A 15847-nucleotide genomic window follows, 5' to 3' on the forward strand; every position below is an offset into this window, starting at 1 on the left:
ATGACAGTGCAGAGATCAACAAAAAACGAATTGTTTTTATTATTTAAGTCACCTAGTGTATTTTGTATTGTATAAAAAAGTACGAGGTAATCGTGCCATTGCTGCTGCGGTTAAATTAGCACGAAGCTATATAATTATGTAAACATTTAAAACAAATTGTTGTTCAAAGAACAAAATATGTTCAGAGGTCGAATTCAATAAGCATCTAAGTAACGATTTTCAAGTTAGTGAAAAATTGCCTTTTTCTGATTTGAATTTTAAGTTAACGAACAATGTTTGTACACTAATAACACAAAACCATGTAAGAAAATGGTCTAAACAATATATATGCATATAAATAAATCTGATGAAAAGTAGCAGATATTTAAAACAATCGTTGTCAAAAATGACTAAAAATGACTTAATTCTCACTAACATGAAAATATTCACTAAGATGTTTATTAAATACGGCCCCAGCTTAATATGCAGGAGTCTCCTATAAACGCCCAAAGCTCGTCTTTGATGATATTCAGTTTAAAATAGGATAATAACATAAAGTATGTGAACGGAGATAACATATGTTCTGATAATCGGATACGGGTGGGGTACACCAAGCGCCCCCCCCCCTCCCCCCAGGGTCGCCCAAGTTTTCTTTTTATTTCAATATCGGCGAAAATTAAATAAATCAAATACGCCGAAATTGCAACATTTTGGACCAGAATTTATTAAAATTTTCTAAAAACCCATTGCCAACATTTAAAACTTAAATTATTTCGGTTAGAAGGGCGATTCTGAAAAAAAAGTTGTTCCCACTAATAACGCCCTTTCTGATGTAAATTCGAGGAGCTGCCCGTGTTTTGTTCCACAGCAAATACGTATACTTCTATTGGATTTTATGTACAGCAAAACGCTATAAAAGGGAAGCAATTTCAATTAAACGACTTCGCTTACTCAAACGAGTGGTTGAACTTGTCTTAAAGGAATTTTACCATAAAACAACAACAACAAAAAAAAACCAAACGCTTGTAACAGAACAAATGGTCTGAATGATATATTTTAAAACAACTGTGACATACCATAAGGACCGGCCAGTCAGCATCCGAGTGTCGGTATGGACTGCGGCGTTATATTTCAACAAAATCACATTTATTTACAGACTGATTGACTTTATATATACAAAAATAGAAATACATGTAGTTATATAAGGTATTATATTGCATATTATTAAACAGCAGCTGAGGTTATTTTTTTTATAAACGGTGACAACGCTTACTCAAAACACAATAATATTGGCGTTTTGCTTACAATGTAAACAACAACTTCATCCTGAACATATGAAACATCAAATCATAAGGGATTTTAGATTTAAAACAGACTGTACAAAATGTCTGTATCGTATCGTTGGTGCATTTGTTTTTAATTGTAATGCATTGTCATGTTCGATTCATTGGACTCTTGTCATTAAAGAATGCATATGATTTAGATACAGATAAACAATGTAAGCCTTTTAATAAGTTTTATTTAATTTATAGCTACGTGGCCACAAATTTCCCAGTGAAAAGGCGCAAAAACATCGTTTTAATCATTATTTAACATCATAATGCAGTATTTTGTGCCATTTAGCTGCTCCCTCACAGACTGACTGTTTAAACAACTTTTTATTTTTTCTTGACTTGGTATGAGCCAAATTTTGCGTGAATGTCTGGAAAGCAGTGATAAAAGACGGCTGACAAAAGATCAGTTCGCAGTTTTTCATATTTACGTTCGAAAATTGCTATTTTATATCTAAAAGCGTTACTGACGCCTTGAGAAAAATATGTTTTTCGACAGTTTTCCAAATAACTGAGATGTGTTCTATTGTGAGTTATCTTAGATGACTAAATTGAAGGCATTGACACAAAATCAGCTGATTCTGAGACAAAAACTTAATAAATTTCAAAACTGTCAATCCTAGACAGTGCAGTTCTAAAACCCTGAAATATTGTTTTTAAAAGGGATATAAGTACTGCTTTTTCGATCCGAAAGGATATATTCGACGTTCGAAAAGCGCATCGTGAAATCTGAAAAGTCGACTCGAGTCGAATACAATCTCCCGGATCAAAAAACAGTATCGCTGACCCTATTGAATTTCCCCTTTGTTTTTTTTAATCGTATACTTCTATTTGGAAATCTTTTCACTCAAAGAGAAAACAAATAAAAAACAAAAATCATCGTCTTTTTGAATCCTCATTCTATTGTTTGTAAAAGTTGTAGCGATAATATCTTACACACACATAGTAAGTGATCTGAACGCTAAACCGGAAGTATTCAAGTGGTTAAAGTTGTGAGGCCCTTACAGCATTTGTAAGCATTGTGATTAACATCCAGTATTGAATTTAAGATCCTAGTTTATGTTTGAACAAATATATACACGAAGTTGCGAAATATATTACCTTTACAAGGAAAGTGTTATTATATTTATTTTTAGTATTTATTTATTTTTATTTATTTTTTTGTCATGCAAGCTCAAGTTAAGTAAAAGCCCCATGTGATAATTTGCTGACCTGTAATATAAATCAGTCATGTTATTGAAAAAAGTGTTCCGACATATCATAAACCAAAGAAGGGCCTCTGACAAAGAAAATGCAGTATGTATTCGATCGGTGATTGGTAGTTTTGAGCATATCACAACAAAACATAAACATGGCTGTTCAGCATGCACAAGCACATTTTATTCAAGATAGTTGATAATTTATACACATTTTTTTCGTGTTCCAAAATGTACTCGATGGTGGATTTATGTTTCGTTTGGATTGTTTCTTTGACGATGTCTATGAATGTGGCAAAGTGTGAAAACCGTACTGATTTGGGATTTACACAAGAAACTAACGTGACAATAGCAGTGTTTGCTCCGGAAATAGATGGCTACGATTTCAGTCTTAGTAATATTATACCTGCAGTTGAGCTTGCAGTGGAGGAACAAACTAAGAAACTTCCAAAAAATATCAGGTTAAGAGTTACCTACCATGATTCGCATTACGGACAAGAATACCCTCTTGAAGTCGACGCGATACGGTTGATTGACTCACACAAGGCTCAGGTGTTCATTGGACCAATTGGTGACGCAGCTTTAAATCACGTGGCGCGAATCTCCGCCCACGAAAACTTCCCGATTATCTCCCCTGGAGGGTTACATATCAACTTCGGGTTAAATAAAACTGATTATGTGATTTATCAAACTTTGATAAGAATCGGACCGAAATTTAACAGACTTATTGGAATGCTAATTCACGTTCTGGTTAACGTTTTCAGTTTTCAAAAAATCAAAATTATTTCACAGAAGCACAACGCACAAAACACGAATCTTTGCAAGGCAGTGCATGATACAGCTCTGGATTTACACAAACTGGATTACGACACGTGTAAAAACTTTCATGAAAACATTGACTACCTCCTGAATCTTTTCAAAAACAAACACAGCGGGAACAGTAGTAACATCCAGTTTGATTTTTACCTTATTCCGAAGAGAATGAATGTGACGGATATCCTTGTTAACGAGATCGGCACAAACTATGGAGGTAACATATGCATGTTATATTCAGTCGAACTCCGTTGGTTCGAACTCACTTGGCTCGAATTCCTTGTTGGCTCGTACTTAATGTTAAGGGCCGATTTTTTTAAACTGAACGTAATCATTCCCGCTTGGCTCGATTTTTTCCGAGGCTAGAGGTATTTACGCCGGTCCCTCGAACTTCGAGCCATCGGGGTTCGACTGTATAGAGTTATTACTGCTGCATTGAAATATTTGAAATCAATCGCTGCGTATACACGTAAAGATGTGAATTTAATATTTCGATAATATTTTGTCAAAGTTACTAGCATTAGGAATGGTTAAATATTATTAGAATGTAAAACAAAGATTTTGTATAAGTACATGCTTACAATCTTTGGGTTGTCCAGTTGTCTACATTTATTGTTTAAAATACCCAATTACTTGATCAGCCACTGTTTATGTTTGCCGCTTCACCTTATCGAAATCAATAACAGCTGATAAGCTGATTTATTTAAAAACATATATTTGACAATTCCTTCTTATTGTACAAAATATAATGTTGACCACTAAGTCCATATTTCGCACGAATTGAAAACTTAATCGATAAGGAACCCTTTCAAATGTAAACGAGCCCATAAATAATATTGAATGTCAAAATACCTCATTTGCCTCCAACTGAGAACAATAATCATTTCTAATAAACAGATTTTATCAACAAGTGTAGACCCTGATTTATACCAAACATGAGTTTAATGCGTCGATTTCAAAGCAAAGGGATGTTATTCTGTAACCTTCGTCGAGTGATGCTTGTATGCATTATTTCCCCTGAATTATTTGTCGCTATACAAATATTTTGTCTTCGTAAAACATTCCGTGCTGGAATAGGCCATGGGTATTTTAATAAAAGTTCAAAATGTTCAAGTGCAGGAAGATCGAATTATGTGAACGCCCAACTAAATGCGGAAACATTTGTCCTACTTTTAAACGATTTAATTTGAACTACACTTAAAATACCGGATTTAGATGGGGATCTTTGATCAATGTTCGATTAGATGGTGTCGTATTTTGGGGTCATGAACTTGTGATTCTCACCGTTTAAGTGCCATAGGAGATATATCCTTAAATATTCTAATATATTCAATTTAATATATAAATAGTATAACACATGAATGATAAATATACTACTGTTAATGTTACTACTAGTACAACAACTACTACAACTACTACTACTACTACTACTACTACTACTACTACTACTGCTACTACTACTGCTACTGCTACTGCTACTGCTGCTGCTGCTCCTGCCGTTTCTGATATTGCTGCTGCTGCTGCTGCTACTAGTACTAATACTAATACTGATATTATTACCAATACTAATACTAATACTAAAACAAAATAATTAATAAAAATAATAATTAGTATAGATAATTATTATTTTCAGCATTATGATTATTATTAGTAGTATCTGTATTATTAGTAGTGGCAGTAGCAGTAGCAGTAGCAGCAGCAGTAGCAGTATCAGTAGCAGCAGCAGCAGCAGTAGCAGCAGCAGCAGCAGTAGCAATATCAGTAGCAATAACATTATTATTATTAGTAGTAGTAGTAGTAGTAGTTGTAGTAGTAGTAGTAGTAGTAGTTGTTGTTGTTGTTGTAGTAGTAGAAGTAGTAGTAGTAGTAGTAGTAGTAGTAGTAGTAGTTGTTGTTGTTGTTGTAGTAGTAAAGTAGTAGTAGTGGGAGTGGTAGTGGTATTGGTAGTGGTAGTGGAAGTAGTATTAGTAGGAGGAGTAGTAGTAGTTGGAGTAGGAGTAGGAGTAGTAGTAGTAATTTTCTGCGAGTGTGACAGCTACTGCTCCAACAAAGACTACTACTACCTCTACCATAATATACAATAGAAAACATGATTTTGATGCTAGAAGTATAATCAAGCATGATTAAAATATATTACAAACGTAAACAAGTGTTACCGTTTGTAAGTTTGTATGTTAATTCAGATTGCTGTTCCGAAATCTTGCTGTATTTATCATAGAGGTGTATATGACTTAAGTATAATATGATTGTAATTTTTCTTGACATTTTCCTGCCTTTTTTGTAGGACTTGAGAATAGGAGCCTAACAGTAAATAGGGTATCAATCTGGTACAGCCTTGTATCACTTGTTTTCTCCTTTTCCTAAATAGCTACCAGCCCCAAATACATGAACAGAGTCGCTTATCTTCTGGGAGGAGATCGAATCGTTGTTGCGCGCATTTATTTTCATATTAATCACATACAATTGCAAAAGAAGTTATTTGAATATTTGTATATACATGTTATCTTATATTGTTTATGCTCGTCTTCTAAATTATTTTGATAATTCATCTAGTACAGCCTTGTGTGCACTTGTGTTCTCCTTTGCTTAAGTACCTACGATTTCCAAACACATAAATCAAGTCGCTTATCTTCTGGGAGAAGTTCGAATCACTATTGCGCGCCATTTTCCTCATATAAATCACATGTACTTGCCAAAAAAGTTAATTGTGTATTCATAATACATGTTATCTTATGTTACATGTTTAGGTTCGACTTCCAAATCATTAGGTCATACCACATTGATTCTGCGTTAAGCGACAAGTTCCAATTCGAATAAAGCATATTTAATAGCTACAAACCAGGCAAATCCTAAGACAACAAGCGTGAAGCTTAATCACATTGATATTTTATAAATGTGTTGGTCTCTATAATGCACCAGTCAATTGTAAACCACGCCCCCAAGTGTCCGGAGAATAGCGAGGATTTTGACTTTCGGTCCAGCCAATACCAGGTAATATCCCCGGGGACATCCTAGATAAGGCCCATTCCCCGCTATTTTCGGCGCGACTCAAAACCACCGCTTTCACTCGGCACGGCGGGGCCACATGGAAGGTTAAAACAAGGCCCATTTCCCCCGCTATCCCCGGTATACCCCCGGACCTGGGAGGAGGCGTGGTTAAAACTGCCTGGTGCATAACTGACAAAAGACATTTTTCTCAGGAAACACTGCTTTACTTGACCCAGTCTACCCCCTTATCAATTCCTTACTTTTGATTATTTCGGCTCAATATAGAGTTGTGTTATTTGAAAGACAAAAACCCAACTTTGGATGAAGCTTAACATCAAGAGAAATCAGTTGGTATGGCCTAAAGTTAGACAATAATTTAATTGTACATAAGTTTATCTTAATCCTTAAGATACAATGGTAGGAAACTGAAACATGTACGTCATTTCATATACTTATAAATACGTATTTCCGTCATTCATGGAAAACACCAAATAATTTGTTTCAAATGTATATCCTTAAAACCTAAATTAAAGCGTCGAACGATAAGATAGCCCAGACGTTCATATCGGCCATTTTTATTTAACACACCTTATTAACGTTTCCTATGCAATTATTTTAACTCATATCTTTTTTCCTGTAAAATCAAAGCTCCCCATATTTATTGCACTTATCGTCAAATAAATCACTCATATTTTCAATACAGATGTTGTTTGAACTGTTATTAGTTTTATATTGTAAACGTTTTTCCCTCTACCCTTCCTAGAAAGAAGGTAATTGATTCTGTCCGTCATAACATACACTTTGATATATTAGAAATTTAGTCGATCAAAGAGAGAATTTTGCAAAGAATTCTAAGAATAATTGGCCTATACGTAAAATAGTTTCTGCACACTTTCGGTTAATGGTTGTTTCGTTTACCAGGACGTTCATAACTTCATAGCTTCCAGTCCGAGTGTATGTATGGGCAATATAAATGTAATAAATATATTTAATTAGTAAATTTTCATTCGTTCGTTTTTTAAATATGGGCGTGGGGTCACTTTTTTCTTAGATGAATGTTTCACCGTTGAATATATATGCATGCTCTTTCTTATTTCATAAGGGACCATTAACATGTGTTTTTAGACAACCCACTAACACCATTTTAACAATTCTCCTTTTTTACATGAAAAAAAGTTTACATCGACACCGGCTGGTATAATTTAACGCCTTCCATTATAAAACCGAACCGATACTCAAATACAGACCGCAGTTCAATATTTTTATTCGAGTCAATACAATTTGAGGGGCAGTGTAAAAGAGGGGATGGGCGGGGATGAAAGTCAAGCCGTGAATTTATAAACGCCTTACCAGGACAAACGTATAAGCTTCCAGTGCGAGTGTAATTATTGGCCACTTAATACATGGACGTAATGTTTGTCTTAGCTGATTTTTTAACATGCAAAAAAGTTCAGCTAAATGCGTCTGTTAAAACTCGTTTTATCAGTTTCGCTTAACCAAATAAAGGATGGTAACTCTTGCGCTTGCTGTGGTATCTTGTTTAACGGTGAGTTTGATCTAAGCTTTAATGCCCGGATGCAATGTTCTTGTGTTTCCCATTTCAACAACTCATTACATGCACTTGTGTTAAAAATGCGACACTGCTTAGGTATAACATGGTATACTTAGGTATAGTTGAATTAAACTGGTGTGAGACCTTTGTGTAATGTTTCATTACATTAGCTTATATAAACGGACCGGATAAGCGAGTTCGGAGACACGGACGTCGATGCCGGGCAAATGACCCGTTTGTGTCTGCAATAGTACGACTGGGACAGACAAATATGATTTCATTGTTAAATGGTGAAACTGGTACAAATATACACATACTTTTGAGAACAGATGTCTGTGAATGTCGAATGCTAAACATATACAAATCATGATAAAACAGTGGAGTGATAATAACAAACATAATTCATGAAATATTATTGTACTTCTGCTCATGTAAAGGGTCGTCTGCTTTTATCCCTAAATGGAACTTCCGGTTTGTTAATATCGGTGATGCTGCATCTCACTACGGAGCTTCAATCCAATTTCATGATTGTTTCTGTTTAATCTTTGTACGGAACTTCCTGTTTAGTATCTCGGATGTGGCTGCATCTCAATACGGAGCTTCCGCTGTGATATCATGGTTTCTGTTTAATCCCTGTACGGAACTTCTGGTTTGGTATCTCGGATGAGGCTGCATCTCAATATGGAGCTTCCGGTCCGGATATGCGCTATTTGTTTGATAATCATTCGGAACTACGGGTCTGGTATCACGGTTAGTTCTTCAGCTCAATCAGGTTCCGGTCTTGTCACGTGGTCTCTGCTTGATAACTGCACACAATTTCTGGTCTGGTAGAGTAACGTGTGTCAATAATTCACTTGGTTCAAAAATGCTCGGTGCGCTGGAAAATAATGTGCAACTTCCTGTCTGGTGTCACAGGTTCTGTTGGATCACAACACGCAACGTCCGGTTTTGCATTGTGTCTTCCGATGATTTACAAAGCTTAACGTCCGGACCGGTGTCTCGGATTCTCTTGAATCATTGCACGCAACTTCCGGTCTGGTGTCGCGGTTGGCGATGGCTCCCAGCACTTCGTCTTCTAAAACAGAATCAATAGTTTGGGTTGATGACAGTTAATTTATCATTATTTGAAAGGAGTATATTGTATGACAATTTACCTTCAATAAATGATATTTCAGTTATATTCTAACAACATCGGACAGTTCATTTATCAACACATTAAAGACTGATCACATTCAAATTCATCGACGTTAACTTTTGCCGACTGTCAATATTTTGTGATAATGGCCTACTGGTATAGGTGTTCACCTCTCACACCAAATGTTTTGGGTTTTATGGATAAATCGTTCTAAGCAGATCGACAGTTCATGGAGATGCATAGTATGACAAAGTTTCGTAAATATTACATGAAAAATGGTCTCTCTACATGTAATTAAAAACAAATCCTTTTTCATGTCCCTGTGGCCTTGTTTTCATGTGACACAAATAAACAATAGTAGGCGGATGCCAACGTTCGACTATTTTTTTCAACCTTGATGATGTTACTGGGGGGGGGGGGGGGGTTATTGGACATTTTATCGCATGTCCTACATTGGTTTCATGACATTTACTATATAGAAAACTTTGACCTATATATGCTGGAGTAGCTTTATATAACCAACATTTGTGTCATCTAGATTGGAAACAATGGATGTTCAGCATTATAACATGTAACCTGTTTCATTATTTATGAATCATTACAAATTTTCAAACATTGTTTTGATATCTTTAACAATCTTTATCGGTGTCTGGTTGTCATTTTCGAGAACTTTCAGCATCATTGATATAAGCAAATTGCCTTGTTTTTTTAAGTGACTTGTATAAACTGGGCATGCCCCATAACCTAACGTGGTTTGAATATGACCAAGATTATCATTATGTCTACGTTTCGTAAATATTTTGAATAACATGTGTCCCCGGGTACAATAACAATGTTTATGTTTTAACGTGTGACCTACTTTTTAACTTGACATTTTAGAGTCAGTAATGTAGCTTCAAGTGTTAAAAGTACTTTCTTAATGAATGACTCCGTGAAAAACTCTTAATCAGCATGACTCATAATCAAACTTGACTAAGAATTAAAAAACGCACACATTCAAAATACCTTCTATGTTGCATAGTGTCATAAAGAAAAAAATCGCCTTATTTTCATATTAGGCCATATGGTAATATTAGTTTAGTTAGTTTCATCTCAGGGATATATTTCCAATGGGGAAACAAGTTTGTTTTTGGAAGGTTTATAAATTGTTTAACCCGAAATCCCAAAAACACATAACAATTGAATGAATTGAAATAAAACTATTGAGACTTTAAACACGATTTCCTCGGACACCTGCACAAACGACATGGAAATAAGGCGACGAAATGCTGACAATAGCCGATTACCGACGGACAACGACCGATCGATCACTAAAGCTAACCAAGGAACATTTCATGTTCAATTGCGCTTAATGATAAGGCCAGACATGACAACTACTTCTTCAGATTTTTATCAAATATTCGTTCACATTGAACATTAACTGTGAGGTTAAAAACACTTACGCTATACACATCAAAGCTCTGTGAATTCAAGTGATGTTGTCATTTCTTTCCGCCTGAAAGTACTCTATTCCCGGCTTCCCCGTCATGGATAAATAGTCTGCACAGCTTAAGCCACAGCCATCTCTGTACCTGGATACAGGTTTCTGAAAGGAAATAATACAAAACCTCGAGGAATATCAATACGCCATGAATATCATTTGGCTAATTGATACTTTATATTCAATGTTTTCTTAGTAAATTAGTTTTTGTATCATGTGCAAACGTCGTGGGCTCGATTCCCTGTTGGCCGGCGTTGCACACAAGTAAGTGGTGATAAAATATGACTAAAATTGCTTAAGGCAATTCGAAATCGCTTTTATATTTTTATAGAAAATTCTAATCATACAGTTACTCGTTTAGTCACAAGACCACACTCTCGCGTATAATTGTGCAAACGAGAGTGGTGAATATACTGCTGTAATTACTTGTTTCGCAATGGTGGTAAAATATATAAAGTTTAAACTTAACACGTTCAGTCTCCAGTTCAGATGTTTAGTGCAAAATTTATTCTTCTTGCAAAATAATTCCACTTCCATAAGTTATTGTAACGGTATTATTTCACAGATCCTGTATTTGGTGATATTATTAGTTATGATATGGTGGACATTTGCTGTAATAATTAGTCAATAAAAACGCACTTATAATAAAAAAGGCGGGAGACGAGAAGGCAGCTATAAACTAATGCAGTATTAGCCAAAGTTTGAACAACTGATTCATCGTTTAAGCCTTGTTTAATAAGCATATTTATGCTTCTATCTATTGACATTTCATTAAAATAAATGCAAGAACGAGAATCTAAAAATGCGACAATAATAGCAAGGCGATCTACGAAAATGCAGTTGCCAACTAATGCTGTATTAACCAAAGTTGGATTAACTGATTTTTCGCTTGATCTTCATATACTCTACAACGACAACATTGTAATCTAGATCTAATAAGCGCTTGCGGAGGCAGCCCCGCTCATGAAGGTCCCTCTGGGTCACCTAGGTCCCTGTCGCTACCTGCACATAGAGTTCTGAGAATATTCGCCACAGATTTCTAGAAGGCGTCGAGCGCGTGTCCACCAAGGTTGAGCATCAGAGGTATTCCACTAACAAGAAAACCCGAACAAGCGCTACCAAATCTAGACAACCGTACCATTGTTAAATTTAAAACAAAGTGATGTAATTTAACTCATTATTGTGTTATAACCATTGCAATAACATATCACAATTAAGTTTATATGAAAGGTCCACCGATATGTTCGCAATAGAAAAAGACAACTTCTGAGTGGTTGGGCTAGCACTTAATTAACTTACAGAAAAACTACAGTATTAAAACAAATATTTTAAATAATACAACTTAGCTGGTTTCCATTTCTGCTTTATCCAAGCCAAAACTACTAGTACTGGGCATTTTAAAAGTGTGTGTATTGTAAATCAATGAATGGTTATGGTTGGCTCATCCCTAACTGATGGCTTACCCTCAAGTTTTAGCATACGCTAATATAAACACCTAAAATATTTTATTTCTAATTTGAAAGGAAACTTGATTGATTCGCACCTTGGTTAATGTCGCTCACTTTTGGGATATTGTGGTGATAATTGCTTAACAGTATCCTCAACAGTAGGACATAGCGCCTTTTTATTACTTTCCTACCAGCGGCAATTTTCTTAACGTATTCCTTTCAATCAAATCGTATTTTGCTTCATCGAAAACTGACATGTATAAGTCTATATGCAGAATGTTAACAGCGTCTCTTGTAATTAAGTAAAGAGTTTGTTTATGTACGTGTACTAATCATGCAAAACACTACGGGCTTTTGTTAATGTCCAGTCAAATGTTGACTCCCAGATAAAATAACTGATCTGTAGTGTTTCGACGATTGTGAAAGCCTTTGTCTGATTATGTGTGTGGCCAAAAACAGAAAATAATTTCGTTTTCAGGGCTATCTATGCTGTAAGCCCGTCAAAGTACACAACTTGTGATGAGTATTTACATAGAAATCCCATTAATGCGCGCAAGATTTCTCCCGCGGTTTCTCCCTGATGGAAATTGTTGCATTGACCGTTATTTGTATATAGACAAAGCTTTATATAAATATCTATTACGGGCGGTCAGAGTTGGAGCGATCCAAGATCATACATTATTTGCTTCTTTGCTTGTTTCCTAGAGTAAGAACTGCCCTACTTCTGTGATTTTTATGCCCCTAGTTTGAAAATAATGCATGGCGTTTTGTATTAAAACTGCACTCTCATAGATTGACAGTTTTGACATTTGTTTTAATGTTTGTCTCAGAATGAGCTGATTTTGGCTTCAATGCCTTTAATACAGTCGTATGAGTTACCTCACAACAGAACAAATCTCACTTGTTCGAAAAACGGCCGAAAATTTCCTTTATGCGTTAGGAACGCTTTTAGCCATAAAACATCAATTTTTGACTATGAATATGAAAAACTGCGATCTAATATTAAATATTTCTTACTGAATTCCAAATATTTACGCGAAAATTGGCGCTTTCCAAGACAAATAATTTAAAATAAAATGTCAAAACGGTCAATCTGTGAGAGTGCAGCTTTAAGGTGTCTGAAGCACAAATTAAATTGTTATTTCATTCAGCCATTTGCAATCATTTTAAAGCATGAGGACTGGTGACCCAAAAAAGGTTCTGTATGATTTGAAAGAATAGTGCGTATTGATTATCAGTATGTAAAATTAATGATTGAAAATACATTACCTATACTAACAAGTGATGGCAGTTTGTAATTATGTTCTTTATTTCAAATGAAATTGGAAGTGAAATGACCGATTTAAATATATCAAAATCAAAAAAAGCATGTATGAAATAATTTTTACATTGAATTTTACTTATTCCTCACTTATTCCTCATCTACACAATATGCATTTTCATACGATACCATAATAACATTAAAAGTCATCTTTCAAACGACTTTTCAAATTTAGAATACAACCTATGTTTATTGCAGAAAGGCAGTCATTAAGTACTAGGCTTAATTATTAAGAATTTCAACTTTTGCGGGTGTTAAAATATCTACTGCCACTTATCCGACATGCAATCCCTGCGTCAGAGTTTGCGTTGACAATGTGTCAGCCAATGAGGTAGTATTTTAAGACAGTTAGATGACATTTTAATGATGAAGAAGGGCTACTTCAGGTCATCTAGCTATTACACAGACAAATCAAACAATGCTTTGATTTTCAATTACGGTACAATACATGTTTTCAATGTACAGAGGCATTATGCTAATGAAACAACATTGTAGCAATTGAAAATGTGCTTCTCAAATACATTATTCCATGTTACATCGATCATACATACGCGACGCTAGAACCAATACTGCTGAATATTAAATGAGATTCGTGTCTGTGGCACAAAAAGAGGCGTTTGACACAAGTTAAGAAAATATTGACAGTCATGAATGGTGTTTGATTATTTACTAAAAGCATACTGGTTCAACCGTCGGTCAGTCTTCTTGCTTAAACATTTCTGAAAATGTCCTCGTTCGATATCAAATAAGGCGTTCAAGTTATGAAATATTCATTTGTTTTATTTGGTCTATGACAATATTTTGTAGCCACCAAACATAACGATCGTTGGTACTATAAGTCGACAAGAAGTCTTTGTACATTGGACGCTATTAAAACGAAGATTCATTATGGTTTGACCAAAAGAAAAAAAATAGAGAAAATGGCATAAGAATAAAACAAATATTTCTCTCTGTTAAGTAATCTTCATTCCGTATAGAACCAATGCAATCAATTTCCCTTTATCCTTCTGCACACATTGCATATTTACAGCTACATAAATCTGAATGAGAAAGTATCATTCAAATATTGTCAAAGACGAAATTGGAGAAGCATAAGACACGACTGTGATTTATGAGATGGTCTCAAATCTCGATTGTAAACAGATGATTCCAAGAATATTTCATGGAGTTATAAATGAATTCCCCCCAAAAAGCATTATCTCGTCTGAGAAATGTGTGTTAAGATATTGTCAACTGGTTTAGTTTAAACATCTTTATTTTGGAAAATTTACAGCAATAAGGGATAGGAAAACAAGTTTGGCAAACCTATATAAAGTTCTGTCCCTGAGTTGAAAACTCAAAGGTAGGAGTTGTCATAGCACAATTGGAGATGGTACAAATTAAAGTGCACAATAAATATTATCCTAGTAATAGTAAGAAAATATTTTTATATGAGAAGCAACTTTGGTTTAAAGTGGTACACTGTAGGTTACATTTGATATATTTTTTAATTTACCAAAAAAAGCATGATTGGTGTAAAGTTAAAATAATACAAGCCTTTCAACATTGGATTTTCAATTAATTTCTACATTTCTACGCCAAAATATCGCTAGTAATTGTCTTATCTGTTTCAGTTGTCATTTTTTTCACTGTTGATATGTGACATAAAAAGTATGTCGGACGTAGTAAATAACATAACTTATGAATTGACGTACAATGTTTTCTGGTATGGTGAGCATTGAACTATTATGAAACCCTGATGTGGGTAGAATCGAACTATTATCAAACCCTGGTACCTCATCGAGCCAGTATGAAACACTAGTGCTGAGAGCATCAATCTTTTATGAAACTCTTATATAATCAATCAAAACTTGTATGATGGATTCGATTGATGGAACACTGCATTATCTATCGTCGTGTGGATGTCATTTACTCTCCAATTTCTGCCAGATGAAGCTAGCTGATATCACCACTCAATCATAACAGAAGAAAATAATGCGATCGTTCCACCGAGCAGTTGTCATGCTGATACCAATGGTTGATATTGGCATTGATGCGTAATACTTTTTCGTCTTGATCGTGGTTAAATATCTGAGTGAGAAAATGATGCATTCAATGTTATGTCAGAGAAGAATTAAATTATGGAAACAACATTTTATGATATATAATTAAGACTGGATCTCTCGTACAGACAAGCAAACACTAATGCAATCTTAAAACATAAATTTCAAAAAAATATAATGGAAAACTAAAGACATTCATTGTTTTTATGTTTAATCAACACGGTTAATATGCCACTATGTAATCCCCCTTGACCATTTAATATAGGATCTGTCACTAGTCGTCATGTAAAACACACTTTTTATTCAACGAGTTTAGAAAAGATGTTTGTAAACAAGCTTTTAGCGAGCTCACTAACATTTTTCCTGTACGAATTTAACATCTCCAAACAAACAAAGATTGGTTTTCATTAGCCAGTATCTAGTTTACATCAAAGTTATTGCCCTTTATTGTGGACGACATCATTTTCTGCATCAAAGGATTAGAATTTCATGGCGTTTCCGGCCTTTTTTATTGTATCCAAATGACAGTTACTGTGCAATTTGTTCTCCATATATTTCCGAC

The 15847-nt window shown here is 34.9% G+C and overlaps 1 protein-coding gene across 1 annotated transcript in view; it reads left to right on the plus strand.

The window, feature by feature from the left end:
* The first annotated feature begins 2683 nt into the window (after window positions 1-2683).
* LOC128221872 (atrial natriuretic peptide receptor 1-like) overlaps window positions 2684-15847 on the plus strand; it is a 355937-nt gene continuing 342773 nt past the window's right edge. The window contains exon 1 of the mRNA XM_052930497.1: window positions 2684-3536. Within this exon, the coding sequence (XP_052786457.1) occupies window positions 2738-3536 (799 nt within the window). The 5' untranslated portion in view covers window positions 2684-2737. The remainder of the gene's footprint in view (window positions 3537-15847) is intronic.

This window comes from Mya arenaria, chromosome 16 (assembly GCF_026914265.1).
Source record: "Mya arenaria isolate MELC-2E11 chromosome 16, ASM2691426v1".
Classification (NCBI taxonomy): domain Eukaryota; kingdom Metazoa; phylum Mollusca; class Bivalvia; order Myida; family Myidae; genus Mya; species Mya arenaria.